Source organism: Ctenopharyngodon idella, chromosome 10 (genome assembly GCF_019924925.1).
Source record: "Ctenopharyngodon idella isolate HZGC_01 chromosome 10, HZGC01, whole genome shotgun sequence".
NCBI classification, from domain to species: Eukaryota; Metazoa; Chordata; class Actinopteri; order Cypriniformes; family Xenocyprididae; genus Ctenopharyngodon; species Ctenopharyngodon idella.
The window spans coordinates 36,521,486-36,537,958 of record NC_067229.1 but is presented as its reverse complement, the minus strand read 5'-3'; the positions used below and the strand labels follow the sequence as shown (position 1 = coordinate 36,537,958).

At 37.8% G+C, this 16,473-nt stretch overlaps 1 protein-coding gene across 12 annotated transcripts in view; it reads right to left on the bottom strand.

The window, feature by feature from the left end:
- The window catches only part of ehbp1l1b (EH domain binding protein 1-like 1b), a 29,263-nt gene extending 16,300 nt beyond the window's left edge, over positions 1-12,963 (bottom strand). For 2 of the 12 annotated variants that reach the window (XM_051907782.1, XM_051907783.1), the window contains exons 1-10: positions 12,409-12,963; positions 8,047-8,104; positions 7,565-7,660; positions 7,353-7,406; positions 5,627-5,808; positions 4,980-5,119; positions 4,515-4,589; positions 2,967-3,233; positions 837-998; positions 432-587 (exon numbers count right to left, since the gene is read on the bottom strand). In XM_051907782.1, coding sequence (XP_051763742.1) covers positions 432-587; positions 837-998; positions 2,967-3,233; positions 4,515-4,589; positions 4,980-5,119; positions 5,627-5,808; positions 7,353-7,406; positions 7,565-7,660; positions 8,047-8,104; positions 12,409-12,512 — 1,294 coding nt within the window. In that variant the 5' untranslated portion in view covers positions 12,513-12,963. The remainder of the gene's footprint in view (positions 1-431; positions 588-836; positions 999-2,966; positions 3,234-4,514; positions 4,590-4,979; positions 5,120-5,626; positions 5,809-7,352; positions 7,407-7,564; positions 7,661-8,046; positions 8,105-12,408) is intronic. The other 10 variants (XM_051907788.1, XM_051907792.1, XM_051907793.1 and 7 more) reach the window with 10 other exon arrangements.
- Positions 12,964-16,473: the final 3,510 nt, after the last annotated feature.

Genomic DNA, 16,473 nt, shown 5'->3' with positions numbered 1-16,473 from the left:
ATCAGAATATCGACTTGCATAATAATTATGCACACACCGTAAAGACAAAATTAAATGATTGTTTTAAAAATTGAATAATTTACTTTTATATTGTCACTGCACTAAAGTAAAATAAAATATCTTTAATTTGTTTTGTTTTTTTGCAAAAATACATGCAGATTTTTTTTTTTTTGCTTATTGATAAAAATTGTCAATACAACAATAATTGCAATTTTTATGTTTTCTGACCAGACTTTAGAAAGCAGAATTAAATTATGTATTAAGTATTTAAGTACTGTAGTAAGTAACATTAAATTTAAAATAAAATTTTAATTTGGTGTATGTGAACAAATGTTCAACATATTTCATTAATACCTTAAGTGCACTTGTTAACTGTACTTTAGTATTGCTGCCTCTACTGTTTACATGCAGTCTGGAAGATTTCTCAATACCTGGCACGCTGCCAGCAGATGGACGCTTAAGCGTGTCAGAGAGAGAGAGAGAAGAAGTTTTGGGTTCGAGGAGGGGAACAGGCGTGGGGGATACAGGGCGAGCACTGGGGACAATCTTGGGCTTAAAAACATTGGTGCGAGGTGTTCCAAAAGAATCTGAGACAGAAGTGCAATGACACAAAGAGGACGCAAACCACGTGAAAGAAAAATATTAGTCAGAGATGCAGAAAAAGTGAGAACGAGAGACAGTGGCTAAAAGGAAATGAATCTGACTTCTCCAAAAGCTATCTTAAAGTTTCCTTTAGAGTCAAATCAGGCTGAGATGTACTATTCCTATCAGAATTACAGTAAATGTACTTTGAATTGCATGTAGTCTTTGAATATTTGGAAATCACGAGTCTTTACCTTTTGGGAGTACAGTGGGAGGAGAGGGAGAGTGAAAGAGGAAGGGATCGGAAGGAGAAGAAATAGAAGCCCGAGGGAGTTTGAGCAGAGGATAGTCAGAGGTCACAGGACCCTCTAGAGGGGCCTCAGAGCCTGATAGCCGTCTTGGAAAAGACACAGGAGCTGGACACAATCATAGAGGGGAAAAAACAGACAGAGAAACAATACAAGAAGTCCAGGCTTTGCTGAGAAATACACAGATGCATAAGCACTATTAGAATTGCTTCTCTGGGTGATGTCTGTAAAAGAACATTTGCATGGCTCCTCTGTGATAAAACATGCATGTGGACTTGCAGCTAAATATGGCTCTTGCTCTTCTTTGTTCTTTTTAAATGCGGTTGTCACTCTTAAAGAAAAAATTTTGCAATGCACATGGCCATCGTGAATTTCAGTTCTCAGTTCTCTGAAACAATTTCTTTTGCACCACATACCCAAATAGCAGCCCTACAAATACTTCACAGTGATCAAAAAGATTTTCAAAACAACATTTTGGCCAAATCCTCCATGTAAACTCAGAGATGACAATGCAGAAGGGAACGAAATTATACCACATGACCCTGGTGTTTGTCAAAAACAGTAGGTAAATCAGCCAGGAATTTTCTCATGAGTGGTGGAAGAAAAATACCAATATTTCCAATTTAGATGGCAATAAAATTACCAACTACCTGTAAATGCTGAAATGGCTTCACTTCCTCAAGTGAAATTACCATTTGTGTAGTGCTTTAGACATATTTTTATGAAAAATATAAGACTAATAACATGAAAATGTCAATAAATATACGCTACTGTTGAAAAGTTTGGGGTTGGTAAGATTTTTTTTGTAAGAAGTCTCTTAAGCCTGGAACACACCAAGCCGACTTCAAAGAACTAGCTGCGATGAAAACCGATGGTGTTGTCGCCTCGCGTTGGCTGCGCCAGGACTAAAAAAGCTGCACTCGAACACACAGCACAGACTACAGCTGACTGCAAACTAGCATGTGTAAGGAATTAACTGTCTATATCCGCAGGTATCAATAGTCTATTTTCGTCATTCAAAAGAAGAAACCAAAACAAGGATATACACAGATATACAAAACATAAACAAAGCAGCGCTTGCTAACCATTTTGAATATCAGATGTGTTGATAACTTTCTTCATTTTAAGCAGCTCATGTTGTTATGAAAATATTCATGCTTCGGAATGCTTGGTAGGATAACATATCATTAGACCAGCCTTGTCTGTGCCATCTTGACTTACTTGCTCTCTTTCATCACGTTTCGCTGTAATTCTCGTGCATTGACTTGTTTGCTAAACTGAACATACAACCAGAGTTCCCACTCTCACCGACGGCTCCAACAGCGATTCAACATGCTGAATCAGGCAAACTGCCACCGAAGTGAGCCAGACGAGAGCTGATGTGTGGAACACACCGCAAAATCTAGCCTGACAGATGCTCGCTGACGGCTTGGTGTGTCCCGGCCTTTATGCTGCATTAATTTAATCACAATACAGTAAAAACTAGAATATTGTGAAATATTATTACAATTAGAAATAACTGTTTTCTATTTTAATATATTTTAAATTATAATTTATTCCTGTGATGGCAAAGCTGAATTTTCAGCATCATTACTCCAGTCCTCAGTGTCACATGATCCTTCAGAAATCATTGTAATATGCTGATTTGCTGCTCAAGAAACATTTCTTATTATTATTTTGAAAACAGCTGTGCTGCTTAATATTTTTGAGGAAACCATGATACATTTTTTTCCTCAGAATTATTTGATAAATAGTTCTAAAGAACAGCATTTGAAATAGAAATCTTTTGTAACATACTGTACAATTTAATGCATCTTTGCTGAATAAAAAAAGGAAGTATTAATTTCTTTTGAAAAAAAAAAAAAAATCTTACTGACCCCAAACTTTGGTATTGTAGCTGAGATGGTGATTTTATCAAAAAAGAAGAACTTCAACATCCAATTGAAGTCTGTACACGTTGTTACCATAGAAGCAGTATAACCATACATACAAATAACTGTAATCAAGTAGGAACGTCAACTAGCAACCAAAAGTATAGGGACCTCCAGCGGTTTAATTTAAGTCGATCTGTGGTACCTGAGCCAGGGGACGGCTGGAAGATTTTAGGCAATGCTGGGGGGAGCAAACCAGTAGTATTTTGCTCTGTGAGGGAGTCAGGTGGGGCCTGTAGCTGGGCAATGGGTGGTGGACGTGGCGGTCTGGAGCGGGCGGGTGAGGGCATGGTGCGAGGGGTTGGACTGGGTGGGGTGGGTAAAGGTGGACGTGCTGGCAGGTCAGGGTTATGGATAGTGCCAGATGTTGGGCGTGAGAGGACACCACCAGCAGGCCTCTCCTTACCACTGACTGAGGTTAGCATGAAAAATGGAGGGAGAAAGAGAGCAAAAGAGTGAAAGAGAAAATAAAAGAGCAGGATTTAGGCAAAAGAGAAAGATGAGAGAGAGAAAGGACAGGAATGTAACATGAAGGACGGTAGTGCATCATCATAAAAGACATTTAAAGGGTTAATTTTCCCAAAAGAGAATATTCTTTCATTATTTTCTCACCCTCATGTTAGTCCAAACTTGTACGCTGTTATTTTACTTAGTAACACTAAAGGAGAATTTAATCCTTTTTTCCAACTACAGTTCACAGTGGCCATGTCTGTCAAAAAAAAAAAACTTATATGTAAAAAGTAAATTCCCTGAACCTGCTTGATTTAAAGATGGTCATTTTTCCATATATTACATATTAGAAATTTCAAAATTCATTTACTGGTTAAGTCATTTTTCTATTCTAATAAATTTAAAATGTAATTTATTCCTGTGATGGCAAAGCTGAATTTCCAGCAGTCATTACTCCAGTCTTCAGTGTCACATGATCCTTCAGAAATAATTATAATAGGCTGATTCTTTTATAAACCTTGCTGAATAAAATAATATATATATATATTTTTTTTAAATCTTACTGACCCCAAACTTTTGAACGGTAGTCTACATTAATTTCTTATCCAAGATTTAATATTTAGACTGTGAATGTAAAGCCTGTTGTATCATTTTGTCAATATTTGACTAATGCTAGTTGACTTTCCAGTTACATTTATGTAATATGTGTCACATTTTTTTAATTAATTATACGCCATTCTAAAATAAGCTAATCAAATCAAATTGTGACCCAATTTCAAATTTCACAAAGCATCTCAATAATGAGGTAAAGAATCGTAAACTTGTGTTAAGAAAACGTTGAATGAAAATGTTAAAAAATTCCTTTTGCAGAAAAAAGACATGAGGGTCCTAACAACATGAGGAAAAGCAAATAATGATTTTTCTTTAAGAGGTAAACGGTAAACTACACCCTTCAAATTATAATAAAATATTTTCATGAAATTCATGATGAAATGCAAGTCAAAGCAATGAAGGACAAAGAATGAATGTGATAATCATATGCAACAAAACTACATCAGTGAAAATTCATATTCCAGAAACATTCTAGGAATATTTCAATTAATGGAAACAATTAATTGGATGTAGTTTTATATGAACTTATTTTTATAAAGAAAGAAAAATATATCAATATGATCAGACACATGACTGAAAAGAGTGTAGAGAGAGAATATGCGAAGAGCATATGTAAATATGTAAAAGGTACCTATTACTGAAGGGGTCTTTAGAGATGCAGGTCTCTTTTCTTGGGAACGTGTTGGTCGAAGAGGAAGGTGGGATGCTGACAGTGAGAGAAAGAGAGAAGGAGAAGTTCTAGCATGTGAGGAAGTAAGGGTTACTATGGTAAGAGAAAATGTACATGCATCAGTAGTGATTCATGCAAGAAGGCAGAGTATTAAGGATATAAGATAAAGAATACAAGACATGAGTATGCAAGTGTTTTATATATACAGTGGGTCCCTAAAGTCTGAGACCACTAGTGAAAATACATCTACTGTGCATTTGTACAATTTAAGTTTTCATTACAAAACAATAGTGCAGAATCAAAAATATTTCTTCTGCATTTTACATCATAATGTTACTTTTATTACATTATTTTGAATCTCAGATTTTCAATGAGGTCTCAGATGTTTTGGTCTCCATTGTATGTGTTCATTGTTTTTTATAATACCTGGAGCTGCAGTACTGAGATTAATCCCAGTACTGGATCTCTTATCCTCCTCTTCATCACTCTCATTAAAATCATCCAGATTCCCGATGTCTGTTGGTTTTACACTCATCAGACTGGCGAGACTCTGCATGTCCTCGTCACTACAGAGGAAACCCATAACTGGTCATAAGCCATAAGAAATGTGAGGTAGGTTATTTGTCAAGAGGTGTAGGTACAAGACTTCACTGAACCTGTTGTGAAAACCTTACTGTGTGAATTGTATGTGCGTCTTTACTTCCAGAAGCTACTTAAAGTTATTTGATCTAATAGAGATTAGGCATGAAATTCTTTTGCATTACTACATCCTAATGCAGCATCTCTACAAGGCTGTGATTTGAGAGTTCGCTGTATTGTTTTGGAAATTTCTGCTCTGCTTCTTGACCTGCACATGTCAGGGAAGAAACCCACCCCAGTGCCCAACAGCAAACCTCCTGTCTGGGCAAGCAGCCATTCCTCTTGTTGGATTCAAACGCACTCCAAATATTCATAATCAAAATCAAGGAACGGGTTGCCTTTTGTTTTTGCTGTGGTCAAATTCCCACATTATTGAATCTAGATAATTATATACACTACATGCAAGTGTTATAACTCCAACAGGAAGAACTCACGTAGCTTTCCCTTCCTTGAGGAACACACAGGATAAGGAGAGCTTCAGCGTGGCCTCCACCACCTTAACCGACAGAGGCTTCATTTTGAGCGTCAGGTCCGTCTGCGAGTGTGTGGCACTGGCAAACTTCTTCATGTTCAAGTCCACAGATGCCAAAACTTTCCGACTGCCCTTAGCTGTCTCCTGTAGAACACCAAAGAAGGTTATTGCAGTTTAATTTAACTTAGAGAATAATTCAAGTAAATTTTTACATTTTGTTCTTTTTGCATCTATGTTCATGTAGACAATAAAAAAAATAAAAATATAACTTGCAGGACACTGCAGTTCATTTATGTAAGTGAGGATAGCAAAATAAAGTAAACTGTGACATATTATACCCAAAAATTCTTCATACAGTGGACTACCAGTAAAATCGATAAAAATTTGGAACCAAAAATTATTCAGACACTTTGACCTGACCATGTTTTGCTTAGGTGTTATCTGACATAATGTCAAAACTTGTCAAATTTTATTACCATTTTTTTAAACTATAGTGAATAAACTGTATTAATGAATGGAATGTTCAAGGTGTCTGAATAAATTTTGGTTTGACTATATATATATATATATATATATATATATACACACACACACACACACACTCAGTCGCCACTTTATTAGGTACACCTGACTGCATTTAGGCATGTAGACATGGTCAAGACAAATGTGAAATTTGAAGAAATGAAATGTGATTTAAGTGACTTTGAATGTGGCATGGTTGTTGGTGCCAGACGGGCTTGTCTGAGTATTTCAGAAACTACTGGGATTTTCACGCACAACCATCTCTTGGGTTTACAGAGAATGGTCTGAAAAAGAGAAAACATCCAGTGAGAGGCAGTACTGTGGGCAAGGGTAAGGGTGCCAGAGTTCAGAGGAGAATGGCCAGACTGGTTCGAGCTGATAAAAAGGCAACAGTAACTCAAGTAAACAGTCATTACAACCAAGGTATGCAGAAGAGCATCTCTGAACGAACAACATCAAACCTTGAAGCAGATGGGCTACAGCAGCAGAAGACCACACCAGTGCCACTCCCATCAGTTAAGAATAGGAAACTGAGGCTACAATTCGCACAGGCTCATCAAAATTGAACAACAGAAGATTAAGAAAACGTTGCCTGGTCTGATGAGTCTTGATTTCTGCTGTGATATCCAGATGAACGCCACAGCCTACCTGAATATTGTTGCTGACCATGTCAATCCCTTTATGACCACAGTGTACCCATCTTCTGATGGCTACTTCCAGCAGGATAATGTGCCATGTCACAAAGCTCAAATCATCTCAAACTGGTTTCTTGAACATGACAATGATTTCACTATAAGTCCACTATACTCAAACGGCCTCCACATTCACCAGATCTCAGTCCATTAGAGCACCTTTGGGATGTGGTGGAATGGGGGATTTGCATCATGGATGTGCAGCCGACAAATCTGCAGCAACTCTGTAATGCTATGTCAATATGAACCAAAATATCTAAGAAATGTTTCCAGCACCTTGTTGAATCAATGCCATGAAGAATTAAGGCAGTTCTGAAGGCAAAAGGGAGTCCAACCCAGTACTAGCAAGGTGTACCTGATAAAGTGGCTTGTGAGTGTATATACATATATATATATATATATATATATACACACATAAAATAAATGCAATAAACTTTAATAGAAACTTCACCTTTCATTTAAAAAATAACTCACATTCTCAATGAAAAAAGTCCATTCTTTGTCTTCAAACTCATCTGCATGTGGGTCCTGTGAAACAAAAGCATATTCAAAAAGTTCAACAAATTTACTGACACATATTATAGTATAGTTCAGCATCTGTCAGTATCTTTAACAAGTTGTGTATTGCATGCAATATATTTCTATATACCGTATAGCTGTATAATAAGCTGCAATAGGTGTCATACCCTGTAGAGTGTGACGGTAATGTCCACATTCTCAGGAACAGGCCACACTACCATTCCCCTGTAGGGATTTTTGATGCCTGGCTGCCATGCATGAAGCTGATGAGAAAATAATAACACTGTCAGTCAGTCATAATAATCCACATTGTACAGCAGTTGTAATCATTGTAAACGCTTGTAAATCACTGTAAATAAAGCACTGTTAAACATAATAATTTAAAGTGTCAGTACACTGTTCTGACTGAAAGCTTGGGTATAAAATCATCTTAAAATGGTGGATTCCTGGACATAGTCATACACTAAATAAGTTACCCTTGCTTTCACAAATAATAGTGTATATGGAACTTATATTTCATAATATTTTTACTATTTTTTATATTATTTATTATGTTTGTCAATAAAAACATGAATTAATATTAAATAATACTACTTAAAATATCTTATTTATATATTTATAGACAATTAAAGATTGTTTATCTTTGTACCTTGGAGCAAATGCGTCTGTTCCTTCTTGTCCACACCACTCTCAGTTTGTCTGGTTGCCTATAAAATAAAAAAGAGTGCTGAGTGGGAGCTTACAAGTTGAATAATGTGTCCTTTAATGACTATTGATGACTTCCACAATGAGACTAACACTTTTCCGTGCTGGTTTAAAATAGCAGGATGTAAATATAAAGTCTGTACAAAATGATTGAGAAAGCCACTGTGGCATTGCTTGTTTGTGTATATGTCTACAAGAAGCTACAGGCAGTGAAACAGATCTGGTGATCTGGTCTCCCAGTGTTACCCAGAGGCAGAAAGGAATCAATAAATGCTGCCAACTGTTTCAAACCCAAAACAAAACAAGAGCACATGATGCAAGGCCTTGCATACAAGACGAATCCAAACTGGTGGAATCTTTAACTCACAAACAAGAACAAATAATCGATTGAGGCATGAAACTTTGTCTTACTAAATAACCAATTTGGTGTCATTTGAAACATGTGGTTTCTATTACATTTATTCCCCTGCATTGCTACCCATACTGCCACATGAAAATGTAAAAAAAAAAACAAGTAAAAGAAACAAAGCTTTTAAAGAGTTCCTGTGATGTTTAAGTCTGTTTATTGAGGTCACACAGCACCCTGTAGACCTAGATAAGCCTTATATCTAATATCCAGAACATTATAATGACATATTGCCAGCAAAAATGCAAATCAATAAAAGTGGAGCTTTAAAAACAAATTAATGGAAATTATCTTTACCAAGTGTACGCTGTACATGTACACATCTGCTCTAGCACATGTTTCCTAAATAAACTTGCCCTTTGGTAGTGAATTGTTCAGATGTGAGCCTATTGTACACCTCTGAGCTGTTCAGTTAGTGTAATGCTCGCTGCATTAAGAATTGGAGGAAACTTGCAAGGTCACATGACCGAGCTGACTTTGGCTCACAGCACAAGGGGTGTTGGCCTCTGATCTCACTCAAGTCTCCCTGTGTGTTTACAAACAGCTGTTCACATTTAATAATGGCGGCTTGGGATATGAGGGTTGTCATTAAGCATACAAAAACAGTGAAGGGAACAAAAAGTCATAGATGCTTCCGTTCAAAAGTTTGGGATTTTTTTTTATGTTTTTGAAAGATGTCTTTTATGCTCACCATGGCTGCATTTATTTGATCAAAAATACATTAAAAACAGTAATACTGTGAAATATTAATACAATTTAAGGGAACTGTTTTCCATTTTAATATATTTTAAAATGCAATTTATTCCTGTGATGTCAAAGCTGTGATGTTTTCCTTCCAAAGTTGCAAATTTAACTTGTGTGCAAAATTGGAGTATCGCATAAAAGATTTGTGAATAAACAGCGTTTCCATCCCATGTGTTCAAGAGACCAAAATCGCCACTTCCTGGGAAATTGGCGCAAAATATCTGTAATAAAAATGGAAGTTGCTGCAATCAGGGCAGCCACTGTGGTTCTTTTTTTCCTACATCATAAATGACTTGCGTCTCAGTGTATGCAGATGAAATGCAATAAACGTTGTTATCTTGCATTCGGCTGCCTGGTGTTTCGGAACACAATCATGTGAGACAGTTCTGGGAGGTCTTTATACCACATCAGTCTGATGACAGACTTTGGTTTAGGCAATTCAGGAAGACCAAACCAACATTTGAGATGCTGTGCAATGAAATTGGTCCGCTCGTTAGTCCAGTTATCCAATCACAACCTCTGAGGCAAAGTCATGTGCGGTTTTTTTGTGAATCGAGGGATTTATTCAGTAAATGTATTTCCATCGTAGTTTATGTGCATGTCTTATCGCATAAAAAAAAATATCCGACTCAATTGAGCGCAAACACTTTTATGTACTTTTTAGAATTTATGCACATTTTGCCGTTTTCATCTAGCGTTTTTTTTTTAAGCAAAATCCCAAAATGCGCATAAAAATAGGTGGATGGAAACATAACTATTGTAGCGTATGAGTCACATGGACCAATTTTAAGATACTTTCATGAAACTGTAATGAATTCCTATGAATTTGACTTCTATTTGGATGGAAAACCATGGCCAGAATATGAATAGAAATGGCTACTTTTGCTTTCCACAGAAGAAATAATGTCAAACAGGTTTAAAATGGCATGAGTTTCAAAGAAGGAAAAATTAATAATATCTCTAAACTCACCAATATGATTCTTAATGAACGTGACCCAGAAGTAAATGTCACAGTACAGCTTCATCATCCATTTTTGTTTACATTGATGTTTGCAAAGGTAAACTTAATATGTGTGTCAGTAGCAGCACGAACCGCTACACAAAGAGAAGCGAGACCCAACTCTTACTCAAGTTACAGCTAGTAATAGCAACAGGGCAGAACGGTCTAAAAGGATACATTAGGAGGAGAAGAGGGGGAACGCAGAGCGCGGATGGACGTAAAAATAGACTGCCAGCCTGGTTGGAAAAATTAGTTCTCTTTCTGTAATTTTCTTTCTGAAATTCAGTCCTTTTTTTTCATCACTTTGACATGTAAAGTATATGTCAGATAAACACATGTGCTCACATACACACACCCCGTTCAAGTTATATTACCCTATCAGAAGCAACCGCTGTCATCTTTCAGCTGTCTAATATCTCCTGCTCACACCCTCCTCAGCTGTGGCGTAACATCAACAGACTTTGGTCCATTGGCAGTATATAAAAATCACAGCTATACTGTAAATCATCCCACAAGATCAGACGTGTTTACAGAAATACACATTCTGTAGTTTCTTTTCACCTTTTGAAACACTCCATGCTCTACAAAAAAGATTTTAAGAAAGTTTTACTACAATACTCATGTTTAGGTCAGCAAAAGAAAGCTCTGGTAAAGATACAAGAATTTCTTTCCTCAGTGTTGCAAGAGAATCTAGACATTGGACATCAGCTGAAAGCTCATTAGGTGATAACAACAATTATGACTGCTCAAGTTTACTATTAACCCAACCTTCCTTTCCAATAACAATGATGAAAATTTAAATATGAGTCCATATTAAATAGGAAAGAATAAATCATGTCTAGAATATAGAATTGCTGAAATATTTAGATCACAAATAAGATGATTCAGACCTTCTATGCCAGAGATAGTGCTAATCTCAGATAGTTCTTAGCTCTAATAGGCAGAAATTACACAGTGATTCAGTTTCTCGGAGAGGCAGATGACAAGCCATTGCATAACAGAGGGTTGCTTCATTTGCCAGGCCATGACTTGTTCAGAGAATATTGTTAATAGTCAATATCGCCAAAATGATTACAACACTAAGCCTTTAGTGCAATGGAAGCACTCAAGAACATATTGTGCACTGTGTATACCACATTGTGTATTATCTGTATACTGTGGTATTCTGCATCTTGTATAATGTCTTATTATACTGTCATTACATTATTGTAATGTTGTTGGATGATGCACCCAAGATTTCCACTCACTGTTGCACTTTTGTATATGGTGTAGTGGTGATAAAGTAATTTTATTTAATTGCTCTTATTTAAAGACACCTTTTTTGTCTTGGCTGTGTAATTGTGATTGAAAAACAGTATGTTTTTTTTTTTAATTCAATCAGACTGAATTCCTCCTGATCATGCTGTCTTTGATCATAGATAAGAACAGATACATAAGACACGTGACACTAATGAATGCGAGGACAGGAACACTCCCTGTCTGTGTCAACAGCTGTCTCCTGATCAAGACACTTATGATATACAGCAGAAATAATCTAATTATTTAATTCTCACACCTCACTGTGTTCACATGGGAAACTTTTTTGAAAAAAACAAAAAGCAATATATTGCATAAAACATATGATTTGAGTTGTAATGTGTTGGAAAACAGCAGTAAAGTATTTTCCCGACTATTTAAGGGTGAAGTCAAGAGGAATTCAATGCTCTTTTGAGCTCTTATAATATATTAATAAAACCGAGAAAATGACAATGACAACACCTAAACAGAAAGCAAAAGAAACACCCCTCAATTTGAAACAATGAAACAATTATAACTCCCGCTTATGTGAGTCAGGTAAATAAAAATTAAAAGAAGCAGCAACACTTTATTCTGCTTAGTTAAACATGATGGATGTTCGTAATATGTTCAATGTTGACAGCACGAGTGATGGAGGCGGAAGTGGTGTGTGGCTGTCAACGTTCTCCAGTGCATCTCAAATACATTTTAATATCGAGTGCTGTATTAATTGTTCTATTGACAATCATTTACATTATCAACGCTAAATTAAAATAAGATACAGTGTGTGCGCGCATGGTACTGTTTCAGTCAGAAGAACCGCCCTTCAGCACTGCGTATTTAGGAAGCACACGAGCTATAACGGAAAAGAAATAACTTACCATTTCTTTGTACATTCCAGAACAAGTTCTTGATACGAAGCCACGAACTGAAATTTAGTGGCCTTTTTGCCAACTCTTTGTAATCTTTTCCACACTGAAGTCATTCTTTTGTAGAAAATGCAGTATCCTCGAATGAAGTCAGGCGCATGGAAATGATGTTTTTACCGTCCCGCCACTGAAGAAAAAGTAAAACCTACTCAAATATATGGCTGTCAAGTGGCTCGTTAAGTGAAATGTTTCTGCTGAGGAGCAAGAGCTGCACCTCATGCGGCTCAGTACCACCGAACTGTCGCCATTGAGTAAAGACCATTTACGGAAACTACTGCATCACGTTACACACCAGAGCGAGAGATTCTCAGTGTATTGCAATTAGTTGCCTTGGAGCAAAAACATTTGTGCGTAAAAAACTACAGGGACTTCATCGTTTTTGTGTTGTGGAGCTCCACGCGATACGAAATTACTCTAAAAAGCAGCTGTCTGAAAATGAACTGGTGAAAGTGGCTGAAGAAGTGCAGGAGTGGGAAGGGTTATGCAAACGCCTATGAGATGCAGCACTATGCAAAATCACCCTCATTGTATTCCGTACAGTACTAAAGGTACTGATGACATGACGGATCAGGGGTTACATCTAGTCAGCCTGGGGTCAAAAGAGGACGCACTGTATGAATAAGTGTTGAATAATTATCATATTTTGGTTGCAAAATTACAGATAGAGTCCAAAGTGAGGATTTTATGAAATGCAGTTAAAGGATTAGTTCACTTTCAAATGAAAATTACCCAAGCTTTACTCACCCTCAAGCCATTCTAGGTGTATATGATTTTTTCTTTCTTTCTGATAAACACAGTCGGAGAAATTTTAATAAACATCCAGAGTATTTCGTAACTGGAATACGGAAGGAGGTCAGGCGGAAGCTAGATATTTTACTTCATAACTTGTTAAATATGGATATTTTTTTACACAAATGCATCGCTTCGCTTCAGAAGGTCTTTATTAACCCCCCGGAGCCGTGTGGAGTATGTTTATGATGGATGGATGTGGATGGAGACACTTTCTTTAGTTCATACTCATTGATCCTCGCTCACTCCCATTATAAAGCTCAGATGCGTCAGGATATTTATTAATATTTCTCCGATTGTGTTCATCAGAAAGAAGAAAGTCATATACACCTAGGATGGCTTTAGGGTAAGTAAAGCTGAATAACTTACAATTTGCTAAAAACTTTTGGCCAATAGGTGGTGCTACAAAATGAACTCTGTGGGGTTTACGAAAGGAAGAAAATATAATTGTGGACTTGCAGTATGGCTAATAAAAAATGAGTAACATAAGTCTGTGATATTAGGAAAAAATAATTCAAAGGTACGCTATAAGCATATGTGTATTTATGATTGTTCATTAGGCTATTTTGTTTTGGGTAGCTTTTACCATGTTTTACCAAGTTGTGTTGCAATACAACAATGCTTTACACAGATAAAGATAGATAGATAGATAGATAGATAGATAGATAGATAGATAGATAGATAGACAGGCTGACTGATTCATTCATTTATTACATGTGACACTATGGCAGCCCATAGAACAATTTGGTAAAATATGTTCATCATTCATTGCATTGTAATTTGGGTCAGATCATCTTCAGATTCTCTTGTAAAACTGCTGCTAACAAAAACATCAACATAATATTCTGGAGCAGCAATGTGAGTCTGTCCAGTCCTTGATCACGATGGGTATTTTTAGTGGACACTGGCAAGGGGATTTTTCAAGTTACACAGGATCTATTTTAGAAGTCTGGGAGCGAGGGATAAATGGACAGAAGCAGCTGGAGGGATGGGACGAGTGATGCCGCTTGTGTGAGTTATGAGGGGGAGCACAAACATTTGGCTCAGTTGATGACCTAGAATCCAAATCGGTGACCCTCTTAGTCATATTCCTGTGTGACACTAACCTCTTCCTGTCTGGTGATTCCACTCACTGCTAACCCCATTATATTTCTGTATTTAAAACAAAAATTAAAAGCTGACATTTTTAGAAATATAAAAACTCTTCAATGTACAATCCTTAGTAAATTTATATATTGTACGTTATGCTGGGGCATTTCAGTAAAGCTCATTAATAATAACTGTGATTATTGACATGTGGAACTAACTACCAGTGGTTTGTGTTTGAGAGTTGTTGAATACAGTTTGCAGTCTAATTTCAGGTAAGCAAATATCAGCCAGCTCATGTAAAACTTAGCAAACAGACTTAAGTCAACTGGGAAGCAGTGATTTGTGGTCATGACTATGAGTTTCCAAAATGGGCCCCTCCCTTCACTTGACATCACAAGCAGGGTTTGTATCCGGGTAAGACATGAGCTCACTCTTAATGCATGCTTACTCACTAGGTGGATCAAGAAATGCCTCATCCTTATAATGATGTGCCACACCACCTTATGGTATAAAAAAATAAGGGCCTCATTTATCAGTGAAGAACATGAAGATGACATACTGTTCCCATACACTACCTTAAAAAAGTTCAAAAGTTTGGCGTCAGTAAGTTTTTTTTTTTTTTTAATTAATACTTTCATTCAGCAAGGATGATGCATTTAATCTGCATGCATTGATGTCTTTCAAAAAATCTTTTAAAAAATCTTACCAACCCCAAACTTTTAAACGGCAGTGTAAATTTAAAACAGGCTAAATATTTTCAAAACGCAGATACATTCACTTTAGAATGATAGAAATTGCCTTTAAAAATGTTCAGTTAAACAACAGAAGTGAAAAAGTATGTGCAATCATTTCTGCCATAATATTTATGCCTTTAAGATTTATCAAAGGGCTGTCACGAATGTGGCTCCCTCGGCCCTTCCTCCGGACCACCGGAGGGAGCCATCACCGGAATACTGATCAGTTCTCATTCGGACTACGTTTCCCATGGGCCCTCATTCCTGGGACTGATTGCACACACACCTGCACCGCATCACACTCACACTATTTAAGACACACACACACACTCACACATCGCGAAGTCTTGATTTGCCTTGGTGATCATTTCTGAGCGTTTTTCTGTGGACTGTTTACCTGTTATCGATTGGACTGTTTATTCCCTGCGACCCTTTGCTGCCGACCCTGATCTTTGCCTGTTTCCTGGACTGTGAATGTTTTGCTGCCTGCCCTGATCCTTGCCTGTACCCTGATTCTGTTTGTCTGCCGCCTGCCTCGACCATTGCCTGTTACTGTTTTTGCCTCTGCCTTTGCCCTGTCTACTCTGTAAGTACTTTTAATAAACTAGCTGCAAATGGATCCACATTCTGTCGACCCATCATTACAGAAGACTTCGCCACACAGTGATCCAGCAGCCCTCATGCAGATTTCATCTGAATTAACTGCCCAGGCCAACCAGCTGGCGGTGCATCAACATCAACTCAACCGCTTAACTTCCCTTACTGAAGAGCTGGTGAAGACGCTTCAAGACCTCCGATTCAGTCCTGCCGAAACCGCCACGCCGCCGCCCGCTGCTCCCGCCAATCCAGGCTTCGCGGCCTCTCCTGCAGTCAATCCTCGCCTAGCGCTCCCAGAAAAGTTCGACGGCACTCCAGCCAGATGTAAGGGGTTCCTTCTCCAATGTTCCCTGTTCATCAACCAGCAACCGTCCCTGTACCCCACCGAATCCAGTCGGATATCGTTTGTGTGTTCCTTGCTCACCGGCAAAGCACTGGATTGGGCCACCGCGGTGTGGAGGGATGACAACCCCGTGTTTTCCACTTTTCAAGATTTCTTGCGAAACTTTAAAGAAGTCTTTGAACATCCCGAAGGAGGCAGAAGCGCTGGCGATCAGTTACTTTCTCTCAGCCAAGGTAAACAAACAGCAGCCGAGTACGCGCTGGTATTTCGTACTCTGGCCGCTCAAACGAACTGGGTTGAGGACACTCTAAAGCTGTTGTTCCGAAGGGGCCTAACACTGGAACTGCAGGCCGAACTCGCATGCCGGGATGAGGGAAGTTCGCTCAACGCTTTCATTGAACTTGCCATTCACATTGACAACCTGCTACGAACCCGACACCCCGTCCGGCAATCCTCCTCAGCCAG